Source organism: Vombatus ursinus, unplaced genomic scaffold (assembly GCF_900497805.2).
Source record: "Vombatus ursinus unplaced genomic scaffold, bare-nosed wombat genome assembly UNPS02014779.1, whole genome shotgun sequence".
NCBI lineage: Eukaryota > Metazoa > Chordata > Mammalia > Diprotodontia > Vombatidae > Vombatus > Vombatus ursinus.
In genome coordinates this window covers 29,198,576-29,221,742 of record NW_020954557.1, presented here as the reverse complement: position 1 = coordinate 29,221,742, position 23,167 = coordinate 29,198,576, and the positions used below count along the sequence as shown (strand labels likewise).

The 23,167-nt window shown below is 33.5% G+C and overlaps 1 protein-coding gene across 1 annotated transcript in view; it reads left to right on the top strand.

Moving 5' to 3' along the window:
* ZNF804A (zinc finger protein 804A) overlaps window positions 1–23,167 on the top strand; it is a 409,776-nt gene that overhangs the window by 331,541 nt on the left and 55,068 nt on the right. Inside the window, exon 2 of the mRNA XM_027865722.1 lies at window positions 9,851–9,994. Coding sequence (XP_027721523.1) covers window positions 9,851–9,994 — 144 coding nt within the window. The remainder of the gene's footprint in view (window positions 1–9,850; window positions 9,995–23,167) is intronic.

Here is a 23,167-nt window from a genome sequence, read left to right as displayed (position 1 = left end):
CTCTATTTTCAGCTTACCACACTAGAGACTTTGAGGAATTTCTCCTTGGGTGAGATCTGAAACTCTGTCTAAATTGAGCTGAGTTAACTCACTCCTGATGCGAAAGTTCCTTCAATCTTTATTGTACGATATACATTCTCATATGTATACTTTCCCTGATTTCTATTTTTCTATCAACTTAAAGGTATTTCTTTGATTTAAAAAAAGTTTATAACATCATAAATGGACACTAAAGAGATCTTTAAATGTTTTATTGATTTTTTTTTTATTTTTACATGAGTCATTTCCAGATTTTGATAATCTACCATCTCTCACCAATATGAGGAGGTTTAGTATCCTTTGGATCCTTTGAAGCTGGCAAAGTCCTTTTCTGGTTAAATATGAGGGGAAAGAGATTTGACCAAAGCTGAGGCATCTCATTCTTGACCCTGAGAGATTCCTCCTTGATAGAATTCTGCAAAGACACATGCTACAATTTCTATTAAAATGCCTTTTCCTTATTAACTTACTTTGTAATATGTAGAAAACTTGGGCAGGTGTGACTAAATTTCAAGGACTGTTGGAAGAGATGTCATTTTTGGCCTCATTTCATTTAATTCTATGTCTTTCAAAGACTTTTCACACTTAGTCTAATTGTCCTTCAACTGATTCATTGAGCCATGCTCTCACCAAGTTAAAATATCAAAGCTGATATGGGGTAGGGTGGTTTCAACCCCACCTTTATACTTGTAAAACTTACAAAAATGAAAAGTTGATATAAAACAATAAATGAAATGTATATGTGTTTATGTATACATATATAAGTATATATGAAATACATAATCAATATAGCATATGTAAATAAAATAAAAGTAACTCAAATACAATTACAAAAAGAGTGAGGGAAGAAAAACAAAATTTCACTCTGATTATCTAGGATCTTTAAGGAATAAAATATTGAAGAAGATCTTAGGTCATTCAACATAGAGAAGAGAAGATGTGCTGGAATTCAAAAAGAAAAAAAATAAATCAGCAGTATGACTACAACATCAGGATATTATCAAGCTGGCGTTCTCTGTGCTACCAGAGCAAACCAATGTGTAGATAACAAATTTCTCTGATCTGTAAATCAAAACAGGATATCCAAATGATGGTGGTGCATTTTCCCCTTGTACTGGCAAGATCTCTGAGAAAAATGATTGCAAAATACATTGAACTTGCTTAGAAATCAGACTTTGTAATCTTGAGATATGGTGCTTGTGTTATTTCAAAGGAAATAATCTTTTACTCACCAGAGAGAAGGCCACTAAGATAAAAAATGACTCAGAAATAGGCCTGTAGAAATGAGGCATTGAAGGCAACCAAATAATATAATATTGTCTTAATTTAAAATTTTTTCACAGTTGGTTAGAGAGATATACAACAGTAATATCAGTCAAATTCTTTCATTCAAGTGTCACAATATTGAAATGATAAGATAGCAACTATAGACAAAGTTCTCAAGCAATTCACAAATTTCTGGGGGAAAATAAGACAAACTCTAACACTTCCAAGATTGATGGGTTCAGTTCATCCCCATCCACAAATATAGATGTCAGTTCTTTTAAAATTTAGTGAATGGTCTTTCAAAGCTACTGTGGTTGTAAAATTTATCAGTCTGTCATCAACATTTAAATCAGCCTCTCTGAACTTAGTAAAGCTGGTTTCCATAGATGAGATGCACAATCATTGGAATATGCTGGAATTGTTTCCAGTTTCATAAATACTGTAGATTCATACTCCAATGAATAGTTTTGAAAAACTTATGATCTACTCCATACCATGGATGAGGCATTGGAGAAATATATTAATCAAAGCCAACATAGAAAAAGTACATTTGAACATATAACCTGGCTCACACAGTAAATCTGACATTTTAAACCATACAGTTGTGCTGAATTTAATTGAATTTACTACTGAATTTTACTGACATTGTTTTCAGTCGTGTATGACTCTTTGTGACCCCATTTGGGGTTTTTTTTGGCAAAGATACTGGAATGGTTTGCCATTTCCTTCTTCAGCTTATTTTCAGATAAGGAAACTGAGGCAAACAAGGTTAAGTGACTTGCCCAGAGTTACGTAGCTATTAAGTGTCTGAGGCCAGATTTGAACTGAGGGAGATTAGTGTTCCTGATTCCACATCCAGCACTCTACCCACCATGACACTTAATAAATAAGTACTGTAAGTTTCCTGAAATGATTATTATGACAAAATGCCCCAGCCCATTGTAGCTTCTTTTTTTTAATTCTGAGCTTTTCACAGAAGACAAAAACAAGTCAATGATACTAGGAGTGCTATATCTTTTATTATGGGTGTATTTTATCTCTCATGATGAAAGTTACTTAATGCTAAACCACCACCTCTAAGAACCCGAGGAAGGAAGGGAAAGGGGAAGGATACATATGCATCTCAGTCACTAAGAGGGAAAAGGAAACAACTGGATCTCTAGAGAGTCAGGATACTTTCAAGTGAGTATTCCAGGCCTTAAGTGAGGTGATTTTTAAATCCGAGTTGGATTAAAACAGGATTGCTGAACTCGTAAGTGAATCCCTGGCCCCGGTACTCAGGTTCTATATGATTTTCGTTATTTTTTCCCATTAGGGTGCTAGGGTCAGTCCCACTCAACTAGATAGGTCCTTGAAAAGGGAACTGGGTGTTTTATAGAGGGTACAGGAATTTAATTACATGAAAATACTTGATTTCCCTTTTCTAAAGTCATTAACAGGCAGGAAACCATTAGCTAGTGTCTTTGCTAGCCTTAAGAAGTTTCAGGAACCAGGGCCCAGCATAAAGAAATATAAATGTTATCTACATCCAGAAAAAGAACCATGGATGTCTGAATGCAGATAGAAACATACTATTTGCTCTCCTTTTCTTTTGTTGTTTTGTTTTATTTCTTCTTTCTTGGGGTTCCTCCCATTAGTTTTAATTCTTCTATACATCATGACTAATGTGAAAATATGCTTAATATGAATGTATAAGTAGAGCCTGTATCAGATCAGAAGCTATCTTTGGGAGGGGAGAGGAGAGGGAGGAGAAAATTTAAAACTTAAAAACTTATAAAACTGGATTTGAAAACTAAAAATAAATAAATTGCTTAAAATTTTAAAAATATATAGAGCCCACAACAAAACCTTGTGGCAGTAAAGCAAAGCAGCTTTATTGTGGAGTAGGACTCACCAGACAAAGGACAATCATGGAAAATGATAGAAACAGTTCCTTTGTGCCCTCAGGCAAAATTGGGCTACTACTATGGCCCCTGGAGGAAATGGGACACCATCTCTCCAAATTAGGAAAGTCTAATGAGTTTTTATGGGGTGCTTATATATTTCTAACAGGACCAGGCATTGGGAAAAGGGAGGGAGTTGACTACACCTGGGAACTGAGGCTGATTTATTCTAATGAGGAGAGAAAACTCCTGAGGAATTGGAGACTAGTTGATATTCAAACTGCATTGCTAGGGAAAAGGGATTTGAGACCATTACTGCTGGGGTTTTGGAAGTTTCCCCTAGGCTTCTTCATTTTGCAGGCTGGGATGCTACTATATACTTTAAAGCTAGGAAGCTAGAAGTTTCCAGCAACCAAGATTCCAGACATTAAGGATAGGGGGCAACCAAGTTAGGAAGAAGAACTCATTTAATTGAGATATAGCAGGTAGGTGGCCCAGTGGATAGAGCACTGTGCCTAAAGATGTGAAGGACTAAGTTCAAATCCAGCCTCTAACACTTAATAGTTATGTGATGCTGGGCAAGTCTCTGAACAGACATAATTGGTGCTATATAAATTTCAGCAACTATTAGATAATCCTTTTCTAGAATGGATCTCAAAATCTGTGTTTGTTCAGACTGCCAAGTCAAATTCAAATGGTATTATTCTAGGAAAGCTTTACAAAGATCATTAGTTACACAGTTCCTTGTACATAGCAAGTACCTAATAAATGTTGGCTTGTTAACTTATTTGGTAGTATTTGAACATAGAGAAAAGTACTTCAATTAAGGATATGGCATCAGAGCAAGGACTTTTGTAGAAAGTGGTTAATAATCATTTATCTACTCAGAGTGCATAGATTGACCCAATGTATATTGAAAGATTAAGGCAGTTAGCTGGGTGGTGGGGAGGCAGGCGCTTGTTGCACTTCACATTTGAATTGAGAATCACTATAGATATCTAGGTTGTGATGCGATGAATGAAAATAAACACTGATTACACATTTGATTTTCTACAAGTGAAAAAGCACCTCTGAAACTCCCTAGCTCTTTACATGCTAGGCTTCTGATCCTTATTCTCTATAGATTTTGCTTTAAGACAAAGCTTAGGTCTTTGTTGAGGAAATGAGATTTAAGTTTCACTTTTAAGATCTCATTACAAAAGGCAATAGGGTTTTGAAAGCACTGTTTATGTTTATGGGGGAGAGACTCCTGGATTTTTTCTCAATTATGTTTTTTGACTTATAATTGAGTTTGTCAAGATAACTGTAAATTTCAAGTAAGGGTACAAATCTTTGCTCTCTGTATACTTCCAGGGCTTTTGTGATTCTTGAGTGACAAAGAAACAATAATAAATGACCACTCTGAAAGAAAAGTGTAAGATAAGGAATTTTTTAAGTCAAAAAGTATTTTGGGGTCACTTGGAAATATTAGATTATTTAGAGTCCTATCTGTTTACAATCCCTTTATACAATTCCATATCCTTTATTATTTCTAATAGAAACAGCTGGATGTGGGGTGTAATTAAGACTATCATTTAGTATTGATAATGTGTACAGTGTGTTTAGTATTCCAAAATGACACAGTACAAGCCCTCAAGGTGCTTACCCAAAAGACTAGATAAGTCTAAACAAGTAAGATAAAACAAATACATGGGGTGGGAAAAATTGTTTTAAAATACCATTTATCTAGGGCTTTGTATTTTCAAAGAATACTCATCATACCATTGTATGAAGCTCATTATGCATTTTTCAGCAAAGAAAGCTAGGAGGCTGCCTAGTATAGTGGAAACTGCCCAAGGCTTAAAAATAAAAGGATGAGATTTGAATATAGGATTGGCCAATAATATTAAGACAAGGTATTTTACTTTCTGGGCCTAATTTCATTGTAAAATTAAGGAGATGAAATAAATGATGTTTTAGGTTTTCCTCAGATATTATCAAATAGGGTTATACCAGGTCATCCTGACATAAAATCTGATTCTTTCTTAACTATACCATTCTGGAAATACCAATACCCAAAAACTGGTATAAGTTAGCAACATTAATTTCCCAATGTGGAAACCAATTATCATTCAAATACATTTCCTGTTTTTCTCTTATCTGTTTATTTATTTGTTTTTACTCGAAGGGAAACCAATAGGGCATATATATTTAAAGTTACAAATTGAAAGATGGTAAATGAAACTAAATAGTGTAGCAAACACATTTTCTGGACTAATTCTCCCAATTCCCACTTTTAAAAAGGTAAAATGCCCAGAGAAAAACTGGTGCATCCCCTTATGGTTCTACAACTAATCTTAAAGGGTTGAAGGGTTATTTTTTTCTAATGCTATAGTTCAAGCCTCCACTGTTATGCCTCTACCTGATTGCAGTCAGTGATATCAATTAGTCAGTCAGCTTTAGTTTTTTTGAAAGAAATATGGATCGTAGAAAGAAATATAAAGTGGTAGAGTAAGAACAACTGGCATAAAAGAGCCCCAACCCTTAAGATCTATGACACACTCCCATATAGAAAATAGAAGACAAGCTCAAACTTGGAGAACACTTATGATAAAGCAGTAAAAGCACTTGAAAATCCTCTTATTGGAGTCCTCAAGATATTCACCTTATGTGTGGTATAGTTTTCTACCCTTTGTGTTCTTTGTAGATCATTTAATCTGTCTTTGACTCCTTTTGTATGCAGTGCTTTAAAAAGAAGTATGTCTTTTTTGATGAAAAAGCAATTAATATATTTCTGAAACATTAATAGGTGACGCCATACTCAAGATTAAAAAAGTATTGCATTGATTTTCTTATTTGATTGACAGGCACTCTCCTATTTTGCCCATCTATATAGTTTCCTTGACAGAATTAGGTTGCTCTGGCCAGAGAAAAGAATAATTCTCTTCCCAACTTTAGTTTAATAAGTTGCATCTCTTGACACATTACCTAATAATCAAGCCAATGACTGAAGAAGACGTTCACAACAGTCTTTTTTAGAGGTGACAAAAAAAAGTATGTCTTGATTTAGTGAACTGCTCATCTCAAAAGAAAGATGAACATGAGATAAGCAAAAAACGCAGGTAGCAATGATGTGAATGAACTAAGTATCTGAGAGGAACAGGAGGTATCTAATATTGACTGGCCCTAAGGAGAGTCAGTAATACTGAAGCAGCCAATGAAATGTAAGCAGAGACCATCAAACATCACAGAGTGAAGGACATCCTTTATCTGATAGACAATTTTCTACTGAAAACAGTACAGAGGCTTGTATAAGAACTAGAGTCATATCATTCTTGTTGTAGGACACCCGGGCTCAGTACTAATTCACAAAGAATACAACTTAAGGACCAAGGATAAAGTCAGCCACTACACTATAATTTAGAGAATTTTATTTGGGGTTAACCAATCAGGATGAGAGAATGGGCTTAGGAGTCAAAAGAGCATAGGTCTTCTTTTCACAGTGATGAGTAAAGAGTCTTAGAAGGTTGGATATAGTTTAAAGACCAATGACATGGACATACAGACATTTGATATATGCTCCTATGTCTGTCACTGATAGCACTAACTCTTCTACTGTGGCAAAGTCAATTCTATATGCCTCAGTTTTCTTATCTGGAAAACAATGGAATTGTATTAGATTTATTTTTGTAATTTTGCATCAGTATATCTATGCAATGCATGTAGTTATCTCCCCTCCATCACGTTTCTTCAGAGGGAATTTCTTTCTGTTTTAATTTGATAAATAATTATATTCTTTATTTTCCAATCTAATAACCATGTTCAAGTTATTACAGCAGATATGGGAGAAATATCCATATGTGTTATTTAGTAATTAATTATGACTGTTATTCAACATCTCAGACCTTTTAGTTATATTTAAATGAAAGCATACCATTATTCTAGAATTTAATCCAAATGATTTACTTTATTTTATACAAATAAAATGCTGTGAAATGTCACTGCACATTTTTCTTCTAATTGAAGTTTTCTCTCTTCCCCTCTAAACCATTCTTGTAGGCTTGGAATCAGTCCAACAAACAGTTTCTCTTCTCCATTCTACCATCACAAATCTTCAAGATTAAGGAACAGTGGTTGTGAACAATGAAGGCTTAAAGCCCTGATATTCTTGTCAGAGAAATGAGTTAAACAAGAACATATTCTAATTATTTATCTTAGTTGAGAGATGAAAAACTGATGTAGTAGAATACTCAACATCTATGAGAACATATAAGGGATAAAAATATTCCAGGAAAAAATGTTACCACTCAAATTGCCCAGTTTTGTTTATAAATTTCACTAAAAGAATCCATTCCTCCCTTCTTTCTCAGTATGAAAAGATTCAACTAAGACCATGGACACAATACAACAAAATTAATATCCAGAAAAGGGAAAAATGCTTTTTCTCATCCTTTGTCTACTTTAAAGTTAAATATTTTGGTTCCTTACCCGTAACCTTGAAAAACTATTGAATTGAGTTCAATATTTCTAAATATAAATCCAATTAAGTATCAAATATTGGATTTCTTGATACTATAAGATCCAGAAATTAACTAGTTTGCTTTTGGTTCTTCCCTCCTCAATTTTTTGTTTGCTTGTTTTGTTTTGAGCTACTATATTGATATACAGGCATAGCCTAAGAGAAGTGTGGATGTATTTCTTCCAGGAGAACCAAATGATATTTTCTTTGAGCAAGATCCATCCTTACCAAACAAAAACAAACACACAATAAATTTAAGGATCTAGATATTTGGGGAGAAGAGGAGGTGATTAATTATTAGAGAAAAAAACTGGATTGGAGAGAAAGAGTATTATTGGCAGAGAATCAGTTGAACAGCAGTTTAGCCTCTGACTATGAAACCATTTAGCACTCACGCCTTCAAAATTGAATGGGGTTTTATCATTACTACACACACTTGAGGCATGAAATCATGGCATTGCATTTTCCTCATTAGAACTGCTGTTTCCATAATACACTCATTTAAAGCAATTTTAGTAATTATCTAACACATGACATAATCTATTTGAATAATTTTTGTCATTTCAACAAATTTGTTTTGGACATTTTTTAAGGGGTGAAGGAACAATGAGGAAATGAACATTAAACTGATTAGGTATATTGACTTAATGGATAATAAGTAGAGAATTTCATTTGGAATTTTTTTTCTTATTTAATACTTCCAAATAGTTTGTAAAAGCAGCAGAAAGATATCTTATAGAAATCATAGATTCAAAGAGAAGTGAACCATAATGAATAACATTTCCATAGATTAAATGACAGTTGGGGCACGCAATTAGCATAGACTTAATTAGAGTTTGAATATGTGTGAATAATTAATAAGTTCATTGAAGCTGGGTAAAAGTCTCAGTCATTCATTAAGTGACATGAAGTGCCAACCAACATTATGAGATGCTATTCTAACTTTTTAAAAATTATTACAGTTTTCAGAATATCATTTCTCATCAATGACTATGCAATTAAATGTGGGGGTAGGGCATGGAGAGAGAGAGAGTATTAAAATGTTGTCTTGAAGGAAGATGTAAAATACATGAAGAAGGAGAACTGATGTGTCTGAGTGGTAGGTACAGCTACTATACCATTGCTGGAGAAGGAAAAGTAGAAGAAATTTATAGAACAAGAATATCTGAAACTATATATTTTTCCCAGATGAGTTGAATATGGGGTACTTAAAGTTTACCCTAAAATGAAGGAATTGTCCTAATTACTTTTCAATCTACGTAATTTCCTCTGTTTTCTTTATTATTTCCAACTGTCTCTTCACAAAGTCAAAAGAACAAGTTTAGTTTTGTTTTCTTCATCAGTAAAGAATTCTGTTGTCTGTCATTTAGCATCAGATAAAACAAAACCACATGTAAACAAACACTTTTGTCATTATTTCAAGTAGTTGATATGGCAAGATTCTGACACAGCCTTAGTCATGTCTCATTTTGGTGTTTTGTTTTGTTTTGTTTTGTTTTTTAGTTTAGAGATGTGGCAAAATATACTCTATTCTCATTTTTCAGCAGAGTCTAGAACAAATGCTTTTTAAAGGGCATCATAAATAGATTTGTGTCTAAATAAATACCTTTGCACAAATGGAGCACAATTGAGATCTTTCTTGAATGATTCAGGATTTAAAATACCTAGGCTCCAAGAAAATTCTATTCTTTATTATATCAATACAGATCTTTTCAAAGATCTCTGGGGTACATTTAAGTTGTTAGGATTAGAAAGTGGAAACTTCTGACTATTGAAGACAGAAATATGAACAGCTAAATGGGCTCAGCAGTCCTCACAATTTCCTCTCTGCTTCTTTAAAGGACAGTTGTCTCAATTCAGTATTTCTATTCCCTTCTATCTTTTAATACTGTTTTCATTTTTCTACTCCTCCATTGTTTTCATGTTGACCTTAAGCCTTCTTTATCCAGACTGGCAACAAGCATATATTAGGACTTATTATGAAAAGTGGAAAGAAAAAAAAAAACCACTTCCATTTAACTATGGCTTCATATAAGTGCTTTACTTTTATTTATTTTTTCCTATTATATGTGATTAAAATATTGTACTCAATATCCATTTCAATCCAACTCAAATCAGAAGGAGATCTAAAGCATTTTCTCCTTTGTGGGATCTTTTTCTCCAGGATTATGCTGAGAAGAAGAACACAATAGCAAAGGCTCTAGAAGACCTAAAGGCCAATTTCTACTGTGAACTCTGTGACAAACAATATTACAAACATCAAGAGTTTGACAATCATATTAATTCATATGACCATGCTCACAAGCAGGTAAGTAATAGATGTATGAGACTAAAATAAATATTCTAAAAATGTTTGACATTTCAAAACATTGATAATCATTTGTTTCTTTGAACTTCTAGGGTGTGTGTGTGTGTGTGTGTGTGTATGTGTGTGTGTGTGTATACATACACATATTATATATACAATATATTTCTTTGATGGAAAATCTTGAGAAATATTTTGAAAAAAAGAAAATTTCAATCTGCAATGATGTTCTGGTAATTCCTAGCAATAGCCATTGAAGAAGGAATGGAAGAGACTGGCTAAAAAATAGCCAACAAAAAAATACAATATTTCTGGAGTGCAGTTACATCTCGTGAGCAGTAGTATTCTGAAAATAATTTATCATATGAGGTGAAGATGGTACATTTCCATAAATCCAATATTTTAAAAAATGTATCTAGTCAATTATATTGTCAAATGAAAATAGATTTTGATCATGGCTTTTACTGAAAATGCCTTATGTTAGCATTACTATCGAAAAATGAAAGAAAAATACCTTAGAATTCTAAAGAACAGCCAAAATTCTTTAGTTTTATGATCTCTAACTATGAACATCATTTAGGACATTTTAATATCAATTTTCTCTTCACTATCCTTCATAAACTATCATATTGAGTTTAGTTCCAGTGCTAAATGACGGTATCCCCTAAATTATGTTTCAAAACAATGATTGTGATTGGTGAAAACTGAATAACAGATATACTATTACCTACAGTTACTTTGTTGATTTCAACACAAATTCATTTTGTGATTATATGTTTTGAAATTATAGCTGTCCTTGTTTATTTTATGTGTGTATCCTTATTCTTACTTCTCAAAATTGTTCCCAGTTTTGGAAACAATTGGGACCTTCCCAATTAGTTGTCCAGAACATTTCAAAAATCCATCCCCTTCTCTCCATCTACCTGGCCACCATATTACTTCAAGCCCTCATTACCTGGCCTATTACACTAGCCTCTTAATTAGTCTCCTTGCTTTTAGTCTCTCTCAGCTCCAATCCAGCCTTCCATAGAACTGTGAAAAGTAATAATCCTAAAGCATAGATCTAGACAATGTCACTTCCTTACTCAATAAACTCTAGTGCTTCCTTCTTATATCTAGGAACCTGGATTTAACTTTTTTGCTGTTGTTCAGTCATTTCCAACTCTTTGTGACCCCATGTGGGATTTTCTTGGCAAAGATACTGGATGAGGAAACTGAGACAAACAGGGTTAGGTGATTTTCGCAGAGTTACATAGCTAGTGTCTGCAGTCACACTTGAACTCATGAAGATGAGCCTTCCTGAGTCTCAGCCAAGTGCTCCATGCACTGCACCACCTAACTGACCTAGCTCCAAAATAATCATGTCACCAAAAGCTAACAATCATCAAGGAGAAAAATATTTACTCTAAGGAACATGTCTTCTTTTAAGTTATATTGCAATCAGTTAGGTCCATGGTTTCTACATCAACAAAATCGTTTGTTTATGGCTCTAAGGCTATTTCTTCATTTGTGCTTATATGTATATAATTGCTTAATTATAGTTAAAATATTCTAAATATAATATATATTAGAGTCAACTAACCAGGACCCTTATACCTGGTAATATAGTAAGAATAGTCAAAAATTATTCCCCAGATGGTTTGGTAACTGTTATTCTAGCATGGCTGTAAGTTTCTCCTGACTTAAGGTTATATTGAAAGTTAAAGACTGAGGGAGGGTGTGACCTCCCACAGGCTCACCAGATATCTTCACATTCTTTCTTTTGGACAATGAACATTTACTGAGCTTGTATGTTGTTTGAGATACTCCTGTGAGGAGAACTTCCCTAGCTATGACTGAAAAAAATGGATTTTGTTAAATTTTTTCTTTATTAATTACAAAAAAAATCACTTCATTTCCTTATGTTTCAGGAGCATCACTGGAATCTTCTTTTAGAAAATCATGTTATTATTCAGTCTGTTTTTAATTATTATTTAAAATAGTCTATGGTATCACACAATCCTCACTCACTTTGTGTCCCATCTCCATGTCTAAGTCTATTTGCTCCAAATAATAGTATGTTTTTTAATGTGCATAAAGTGCACAAATTATTCTATCAACCCTTAAATGGTTTATAATTATAGTTTATTTAAAAGCCTACAGAGAGATAGCATCTTATTCACAAAAACATCCTATTAGAGACAAATAAATTACACTTTAGTTGCAGACTATTTTTTAAGCTGCACATACTCTAGTACTTAATTTGTGATAAAAATGCCTTTAGGAAATAATGTACAAGTAAGAGTTGTAAATGAGGCATATTTATTAGGAAAGGGAAAGATGCATTGAAAGTAAAACTACATTTTCATTGCACTTCATTATCTTTCAATATTCTTCAAGAATAGTAAATAGCATCTCTTCTGAATATTCTATAGATGATAGATTTAGCAATTTTTCAATGGTACATCTTCTTTGTTTCAGAGAAATCATACATATTATACATTGTTGGTAAACCATTATATTTCATTACTAATTCACCACATTTTATTTCATTGGTAGTATTGCATAGGGAAATCCTAAATTCAAATGATTATAAATTATTTAAGTGTTTCTATGACATGCATAAATCATTGAAATTCAACCCAAATTCTATCATAAAATACTACCCTTTGCAAACAGGTAGTGAGTTCTTCACAAGGGAAAAAAGTTTACCTTCAACTACTTTCAAACTGATTCACTTTCCTCTGAAGTAAAGCATCAGTGGATCCATTCACCTGGCAACTTACAGGCAATTCAAAGTTATTTTCACTACAAGAAATTTGCCACACTGATGGTATCTTGCAATATTTGGACATGTGAGAAAATGGAAAAGGGAAAGATTGCCTTAGTGCAGCTGCTTCACAAAATTCTTGACTTTTTTCTCTTCAAAAAGCTTTGATGTGACTGAAATACCTCCCACAGGGCATTAAGTGACCTTTATCCAGAAGTTCAAGGTTTAGTGCATTGCCCTGTTTTGTTCTGCCAAGGAGGAAGCCAAGATCATGTCTTTTTTTTTTCTTCAGAATCAAGCATATTTTTGGAGACTTACATACGGAAATGGAGTGATTTTACAGAAAAGTGTTTTGCAATCTAAACAAATAGATCAGAATTTGAGATTTGAGTTTCTATTTTCCTCAGAAATTTTCATCCAAATATTAAAATGAGAAACCTGGAAAAAAAATAAAAGCAGTTTTCTATGAGACAAGGGCACTTGTGATGCTGTATTGTTACTTCTAGCTATACATATTCTGCAAGGCAATGGTAATGAGACTTTTTTTCACCGGATATTATTAGTTCTTACATCTTTGTAAACTGTTTGGTGAATGAATTGTTTCATTTCTCATAAACTTAGTTATATTTATTGCTGTTTTTAGACCATGGTTGGGGGTGTAATATGGCCAGTCCCATTTTTTTTTATTTAATTAAAACAATGTTGCTGATTCAAGTAAAATACAAGGGGTATTTTGAAAACTCTGGCATCCATGGATTTGTAGCTTCCTTAGTGAAAATATTTGTTGAATTTTGTTTGTCATGGCTATTCAATATAAAGTAAATTAAGAGATAGAGTTAGGAGGGACATCTCTGAATGGATGTTATTCCTGTGGAGTAGACAAGAGTTAGGGAAACTCTTTTATTCTCTCTCTCTCTCTCTCTCTCTCTCTCTCTCTCTTTTTCTCTCTTTTTCTCTCTCTTCTATGTGTATCTAAAATGTATGTGTGTATATATATATTATATATATACTCTCCATATATACATATGCATATATAGATATAGATAGAATATATACATATTCTATTTTCTATGTATGGATATATTCTATCAATATCTATATATGGACTTGTCCAGAAGACCTGAGTTGAACTCTTTCCTCTGTCAATGAGGATGATACTTACAGCACCTCCCACACAAGGTTATTGTGAGGTTCAAGACATAATGGCACACAAAGTGCTTTTGTACAAAAGGGGGGAAAACATTGTGATTTCTTTCACAGAACAAACACAATTTCATATGGGTGAAGTCAGTTTATCATGAATATTAAATGCAGCTAGCTTCCTAGGGGAAGAGAAATCACTAAAGGGTAATAGCCTGAGGGTCTTATGGAAGGCAGAAAGACAAGCTTACATTTGCATAATGCTTTCCTATTTCTAAAGCAAGTTCCTAACAATCCTGTGAATAATCTTGTGAAGTAGAAAGTATAAAGATTATTTTTTTTCCATTTTACAGATAAAGAAACTAAGTCAGGAGGATGAGGAGCTAGATTTTCTTATCTTGTGAATGCTCTTTTAACAGCCGTAACAAGTCCTCAAATTCTTCTGAACAACTGTTCAAAAAGATCAATGAATTCTAAGACAGAAAACACCACTTTATTATTTTTATTGACAAAGGAAAAAAATGGAATAGCCAAACAAACCAATAAATGATGCATGATTTACATTTGGTTTTCTAGAATTTAAAATGGTATATAAATGAATCTAATAGTACAGATTTTGATAACACTTCAAAATAAAATGAGGCATTCTGTAAAAACTCTATTACAAAAGCCAGTGGAATTGCAAACACTACCTAACTTCTTCCTGGTAAAGTTCTTCCTACCTCATGTTTTATATTGGAACAAATCCTTTCCACATTTCCTTATAAGTCCAAAGAAAGTGATTTTTCTTTCTTCAAATTCCTTATCGTGTTTTGCCTGAGCAAATTTCCTTATATTTACAATTCATATGTGAAAAGAAATGCTGCAGGCATACAATCCAATCCCCTCAGTTTATAGTTGATGAAATTGAGGCCCACAATTTTTAAGACATTTACTCAAAGTCAAATAGACAGTAAGCATCTGAGGTAGAATTTAATCCCAGAGCTTTTGACTGCAGAACCAGGGTTTTTTCTAACATACTACATCAGCTATCTATGCACATTTCCTCCCTATTTTCAATTCAGTAATTCAATTCAATAAACATTTATTAAACATCTACTATTTGTCAGGCAAGCTCCTAGAAAAGTTCTGTTTGTCATATCTATCATTGACTTCCCAGAATCCAGCACAGTGTCTTCAACATAGAAGTACTATTTAATTATTCGAATGGAACGGAGGGAAATGGAGGTGGGGAGAAGGCCTGTCTGTCATTTGAATCAGGATGAAAACTAAAGGAAGTTCTAGTTATTAAACTAGATGTTTTTCCGTAGTGCAGATCTCCACCTCAACTCTCCTCTATTTTAATCAGGTTGTTTTTGTCTAAATGAGACAAGTAAATTGGTCAACTTCCACTTCCAGACTTAATTATCATCATGTTTCAATTTTTTTTTCCTTTAAAGATCATGACAATTGACTACAGGATTTTTTGTTTATTTTTTAGCAATTGGGGTTAAGTAACTTGCCCAGGGTCACACAGCTAGTAAGTGTTATGTATCTGAGGCTGAATTTGAACTCAGGTCCTCCTGACTCCAAGGCTGAGCTCTATCTACTGTGCCACCTAGCTGCCCCCTATAGGATTATTTGAATGAAAGAATATTTGAGAGGCACTGTGGCATAATGAATTAATTTCTGGACCTTGAATCTAAAAGACTTGGTCTTGAATCCCATCTCACATGCATGAACCTGGACAAGTCTCTGCCTCTCTCAATCTCAGTTTTCTGGTTTTTGGTTTTATATGGAAAATAAGGATAAAACAGGTAACATTTATCACATAGGGTAGATGAAAGTTTCAAATAAGATAATATGAAGTGCTTTGTTAGCTGTAGCATATATATATGCTAGCCATTATTATTATTGATAGTATATATCTATATAATTATCAAAACCTTATTAGATAAAAAGCTATCTTATAACACCAGAGAAATATGTTTATCCTTTGCCTTGGTAGTCAGAAATCTAATTTAATCATTCATTAATTTATGCCACAAATATTTAAGTACTTATTATTTGCAATGTGTTTTTGTCTTTAATCTTCAGCACTTAGTACAGTTCGTGACATGAAGTAGACCCTTAAAAGATGCTTATTGAATTGAACTTTGATAAGTGCTATGGAGGATATAAAGTAACATGTCACTTACCCTACTTTTCCTCATCATATTTTTCTGTTTCTAAATCTACTTTGAGAGGCACTGTAGGATAATTTAAGGAGAACCAGCTTTAAAGTCAGGAAGATTTGTTTTTAAATCCTGCATTTTAAACATACTGTGCATTTGACTCTGGACATGCCAGTTAACCCCTACATGTCCCAGGCAACTCCTGACTATAAGCTACAGAATATGATTGTAGATACAGTATAGCTGACCTGGTACAAAACAGTTGCCAAGTGGAGAGAGGTTTACCAACCAATGAAATCATCAGTCTGGACCAAAATAAAACAAGCAAGTTCAAGTCTAAAATGTTAATAAATGTTTCTTCTACAGAATTGGAGGGAATCTAGGAAAAAAAAAATAAAAAAGCATTTTGGCATAAACTTGTGTCCTCCCAGAATACCATTGCTCACAAGCACATATGTTTTAGTCATTTCAAAAAAGGAAGTAGTATTTCAAAGTGAATTTAACTCGTATTAGAGCTAGAGACGTTGTTTGGTGGAGTAGAACTGTCACATCAAGAAATATCCAGATGGACAAGAACTTCAAAGCAGTTGTATTCATGTTTTATGTAACTCAGATATAAAATTTAAAATTTGCAAGAGACTTTATAATCTAGTAGACTTTTCTCATCTCTGTTTAGGGCTTTAAAGAACAATTTATACCTCTTCAGAGAACTGCAGGAAACTAAATTATCTCTGGCATTTTACAGCTTACATTTTATTTGCATAAAACTGTTGATTTTGAAAGTATTAAATTTTGTTCTTCACCCAAAGGCCAATTCTTATTATGTCTATGAAATCTGGAGCAGTGCTGGAGCAATTCCAAACCGTAGCTCCCAGGTGATATAACTAGCACTGAGTCTCTCCTCTTCCTACTCTCCACACAGCCTCCTTACCACCTCTAGCTCTCTCTCTCTATGTCTATCTGTCTCTGTCTCTGTCTCTCTATCTCTGTGTCTTTGTGTCTCTGTCTCTGTCTCTCTCTGTCTCTATCTCTGTCTCTGTCTCTCTGTCTCTCTGTTTCTCTGTCTCTCTCTCTCTCTCTGTCTCTCTGTTTCTCTGTCTCTGTCTCTCTCTCTCTTGGCATTTTTAGAACAAGTAATCTTTCTTTTATAATTTAGATCAAATCCCAATTTGGTGGTCCCAAATTCACAATATAATTATAGGATCTATGTATAGTCCTCTCTAGTCAGAATTAAGCAATTGTTGGATGAATTAAGGTTGTGCAGATGGTCAATTCAGATAACTGAGGCCAAGAAATGGATTTTTATATTCCAAATTCACCATAATTATCAGTTCTCCACTTTATAATGATTTCTGTACACCTGGCATAAGGGGAACCTTTCGTGCAGTAGTTGGAATAACAGCAAGTGTTATCTAATAATTATTGTGGCTTTATAGACATGAATTCATCATGAGCCATTAGGAAATCATGTGGTCTCTCTGTCTTAGTATTTTCATAGATAAACCACTAGTGTGAGATGAAGATTTTATATTAATTTCTTTTATTTTAATTTCGATGTTAAACAGCATGTAGAATGGGCATTGCATGTATATGCTAGAAGAGAGGTGCTTATTCATTAAACTGCAGGTCTCTTATGACCACCTTGTTTTGCCTTTAATAAGATCAACTTGTAGTTTTCAGAACTATCCTGCTTATTTGACTTTCTTTCTGGGTGGGTGGTATCAAATTTTATCAACAGCCCTCTGGAATTATGGTTGGTCTTTGCACTGATCACAGTTCTAAAATCTTTCAGTTCAGAATGGCTATACCAGTTCACAGTACATTAATGTACCTGTTTTTTCCATAGCTACTGTAGCAATTGAATTTTTTCCAATTTTTGCCAATCTTACAGTTCTGAAGTAAAACTTGAGGTAAATACTTTCTTTAAATTGCATTTCTCTTATTAATAATTTGGAGAATTTATTGATAGTATGGATTTCCTTTTTTGCAAATTGCCTGTTTGTATCTTTTCACCATTGTGATAAAGCTTTTGAAAGCAAAATATTATTATATTTTGGCTCTCCTACATTTTTTATGAGAAGTCACTTTGGCTTTTTCTATTGTTTTCTGAACAGCAATGGAGGAGGAGGAAGTGTCAAAAGTTCAAAAGGCTTATAGACATGATCTTGAGTATCTATTGGTTTCTTTCTCTTCCTTCAGCAAGGATGAAGACATAAAGGTGGAAGCTAAAAACTGGACAAATGAGCTTTAAAATATTCTACTCTAGTAAGTTTAGATTATTAAGAAGGAAGATAAAAAAATCAAAGAAATAATTTATGAAGTTGCCTGGTTTAATGCTCATCTTTGCTAGTATCTGTAATATACCTCATATATTACCAAGAAGTGCCAAAAGTCTGTGATCATATCAATTAGGAGTCAGTATAATGATTCACTATCCCCTTTTCTTTGGAGTTTTGGTGAATTCTGAATTGGGAAGAAAGCAAGCATCTGCCATTCTGGGTATCCCCTTTAAAAAAAGAAAAAAAAAGTTGCCTCAGGAATCTCATTCTAGAGCTCAAAGGCAAAGATGATTCAAAAAAAAAACAAATGGATAAAACTGCATATGGAAGATTGTCAATGCTTGCATTTGGCTGGAGAAAGCCATTCAGAGTGAAAAATGGAGATAATAAGCTAAAATAGCAAGGTTTCCACAACCAAAATTTTGTTATCTGAGGTGGATGAGGTTTTAGTGTTGACAAAGGTAATTATATTTTCCTTTTCTTGATTTAAATGTCACTTTTAATAGACTTCCATTTCAGTTTAAGTAAATAGTCATACAAAATCTTATGTTTTTGCCTTCTTTTACCTCAGATATTGGGCAATGCTAACCAAAAATAGTGTCATTCCTTTTGCTGACTCTTAAAGACAAGGAAAGAATAGCAGATTAGTAAATCGTGGGTCTCTTCCCTTAGAGTACACACACACACACACACACACACACACACACACACACATGCACACCTTAGCTAACACTAGTAGCTGACTGATTGTGAACTTACTATGGCCGTGTGTTTTCTATATATAATAAATTATTGTGAGATACTACTTGCATTTTGAAGCTCTCTTTTCTCATAGAGATTTCTTTTCCTTAGGGACCAACTGAGCTTCTCTGTGCCATGATGTATAGCCTTAGACAAATTAAAACCCTTGTCCTGACTTTTAACCTAAATTTTAAGTGCTGGGTTTTCTTTCCAAGACAACTCTAGAGCACAGTATGAGCCTATAATTGCTAGAAGCATTCTGAAGCTAAAAGAAGTTCCAGGATGAATACTGATGTATCCTTAAAGAACTGGGGTTACAGATTGTTAGAGCTAAGCAAGAAATCGTTTACTCCAACACTCTCTGTTTAGATAATATCAAATTATTAGCCAGATCCCAACCTCCTAGAGCTCCAATTATCACTGTTTTTCTGTATATTCTGTAGCCTTTCTGAGACAGATGCTGACACACTATTTGATATTTTTCAATTCTGCCAGTCTGACTAATTGAAGGCATCAATGACAGCTGCAACATAGTTGTTATGGTAAAAAATTACTAAGTCTCATTCAAGTGCTTCTTCCACCTCTGCAATAGTCAAATTACCTGAACTTAAGTAGTTTCCTGCATTCTGATAACCACCATTAGTCTATTTAAAATGGAATCATGCTGTTGTTTACAAAAATGTCTAAGGACTTGTTTTATTGTCTTCTCTACCTCTCTGGGGCAAAAGTGCTATCATTAAGCCATAGAAGTGAGACACCAGTTCCCACAGATGTGGAAATTGAGAGCCAAATACCCAGAGATTGGAAGTGATTTGGTCAGAGTTAATAAATGGTAAATCTAGCATCTATTTGTTTTAACTATAAAGCCAATACTCTTTGTATGTGCCCAGAGATATCCTGCTACTGTCATTGGCAAGAATAAATCCCAGATGATTTAACCTGCTGACTAAGAAAAGGACACATAAAGTAACCTTATGTGAAAACATTTGTGTAAGTTGAACTGTAAAAACAATATGATTGTTTTACCTGTTAATGTATACATGACTAATACTAATAGCTATAATTTTCACTAATTAAAATCAATACAAAAAATAAGGCACATTCCAATCTCTAAAGAAAGTTTAAAAAAAATGAATGCTATTAGACCCCCATGATTACTTTTGTTGCTTACTTTATACTGGGTATAAACAACTAATCTGCTTAACTTCATACTGTTTAGTCAGATGAATGTGAACTTGACTCCTGATGAGACCAAAATTTTACAGTATGACAGTAAAATTTTAAACACCATGGAATTAAAAACAGGGGAAGATCAAAAGAGATTAGGGAGAGAATGACTATAGTGCTATGGACAAGTTCTCTAGCTGAAGAGGGAAGCTGGTTGACTTTCATACCTTTTATTAAAAATAAAGTTAGTGCCATGATAAAATCTCTGCAAGACACAATCCAAAACAAGAATACTCCTCTACTAAATAGAGCCCACTATAAGGCAGCATGGTAGAGTACATAGCCTCAGCTTTGGAGTCAGAAGAATAGAGGGTTCAAATCCAGTTCTGATGTTTACCAGTTCTGTGACCTTTGGATATTTACTTCACCTTTCAAAGTCTCAGTTTCCTTATGTACAAAATTAGGACAATAATACATATTCTATCTATCATCAGAAAAGGAAATGTAGCACAGTGATAGAGTTGGCCCCAGATCTTGGTTTGTACAGATACTAGTTGAATGACCTTGAGCAACTCACCTAACATCTACATACTCTAGATGACACTCTAAGACTATTAGTTGAAGAGAATGTACCAACATGCATTGATAAACTCGAGATTGTGACAGATAGTAGCTCTTTTTTTGATCCAGTGAAAGGTTGCCTAGAAAAGATCACCTGGGGCAGCACCAATCCTCAGCTAGCCAATGTCTAGCTGCCCTAATATTCCATCAGGTTTGATGAAGGATTTGTTCATGTACCCTAAAAGAACAAAGTATTATAAAAAATGTCTTATACTTCTTTTTCAACATGTGAATAGGTCATTCTCAATTTCATACCTTTTATAATCAAGGGATTAGGACCATAGGGTGATCCTTCATTATCATTCATTATGGGCAAGTTAGCTTATATTAACATTAAGCTTTATGACACTTCCCTAGATAAACAGAAACAACATTTATTTCCTTTCTTCCTAGTTCTTATTGCCCTCTAGTTTATTCACCCCAAAATTATATGACCCAAAAAGACAGGGAAGTGTCCTTGGTTAATTGTGATAATTACAAAATTACAATTGTTATTTATTTAACATTTCAACCAAATATTTTCACTGATTAATTTTTGGGAACTACTGTTAATGTGTACAGATGTTCTTGTTGTTATTAAAGAGATGCATAAATCCCAAGGGAAGGTTTATCAGGTAATTGAGAAACTATACTCTGATTTTAGATAACAATGACTAATGCAATTTTTTAAGTGACACTAGAAAAAAAAAGCCTGAGCAATGCTGATTATAAAAAGTAAACAAGGAAAAGTCACGTTACCATATACAATGAAGAGAAAGTATTCTAAAAGCTGGTATTTGCCACAAAGAGCAGAAAATCCTCTTTAGGCAAAGAATACTCTTTTCAAGCAGCTTAGTGAATACCAAAAATGAAAGAAGTAAATCACAGAAAAAATAGAAATTGTTCATATCCTCAATGACCCATTGGTGAACAAGATGACTCACACTTTAGGAATTGAAGTGTTCAGTGTCTTTTTCCTTCATTTCACATATCATGCTACTCCCTCTGGGTTCTGGGTCACTGCTGAGCAGATTGCTCAACTGGGTTTCTTACAATTTTCTGCCTAGTATTTTATGGAACAACAACAAAAAAATCCCAAACCAAAGTTTACAGTTATTAATATTTACTTCATCATTTGTAAAACATCTGATTTGATTAGAATATTTTTCCTCAACTTACAGATATAGTAGGTGGTCTTCATGAATTTTCTATGGTTAAAAATTACAACTTATTGACTGATTTTTAATGAAGAATAAAATAAGCATTATCATTTCATAAATAGGAATGTTTTGAGAAATTGGTGGTGTAGACTCAAGGAGAAAAGAGCCAAATTTTCTTTTACCCCCTATTTGAACCTTAGAATTATTCCTATGGAAAAATTAAGTACTAATATAGTACCACTAACTAATAACTTCAGATTCGTATGGCAGTTTATTTTCTAAATGCTTTACATATAACTATCTCATTTGAACTTCATAACAACAATATAAGGTAAGTATTGCCGATATTATACTACCCATTAAAAAAAAAGAGGAAAGAGAAGATCTTCTTCAATCATTTTTTTAGTCATGTCCAACTCTTTGTCACCCCATTTGGAGTTTTCTTTGCAAAGATATTGCAATGGTTTTGCCATTTCCTTCTCCAGCTCTTTTTAGAGATAAGGAAACTGAAGCAAACATGGTTAAGTGACTTGCCTAGTGTCGTCACATAGTTAATTGATGTCTGATGCCAGATTTGAACTTAGGAAGATAAGTCTTCCTGGTTGCAGGCCCACCATTCTATCCACTGCAACACATAACTGTCTGAAAAAAGGTTTCATAACTTATTTCCCCAAGGTCACAAGGAAAGCAAAGAATTTGTTCCAGCCCAGAACCTGGATCTTTGGACTTTTTCTAACTGTACTTCTTTCTACTATGCTAAATTGCCATGTGTATATATGCATGAGGCTGTCACTGAAATCACATTTCTGTTTAGATACACGGAAATAAATCATTTAGCCCAATATAATGTTAAATTCTTTTTAAAAAGATTTATTTAATGTTGAATATTTTAATTTAATCCAAGAAGTATAATGGTATTGTTCTATGTATTTTAAAAAGCTAAAATGGAGGTAGAGGAAGATTATGGTTGCCCTTTCCAAATTTTGAAAACCAGAAGAAATAGGCTATACTGCAGAACTTATAAATTTGTAATGTTCAAGTAATATACATTTATTTTTTTCAGAATAATGGCTTGCATATACACTTCCACATCTTCAAGTTTTATATTACTATCAGGAAATCATTTTCTGCAAACTTCCTATCCTGATACTCTTCCTTCTGCTACCTCATACGTGATGGAAAATCTG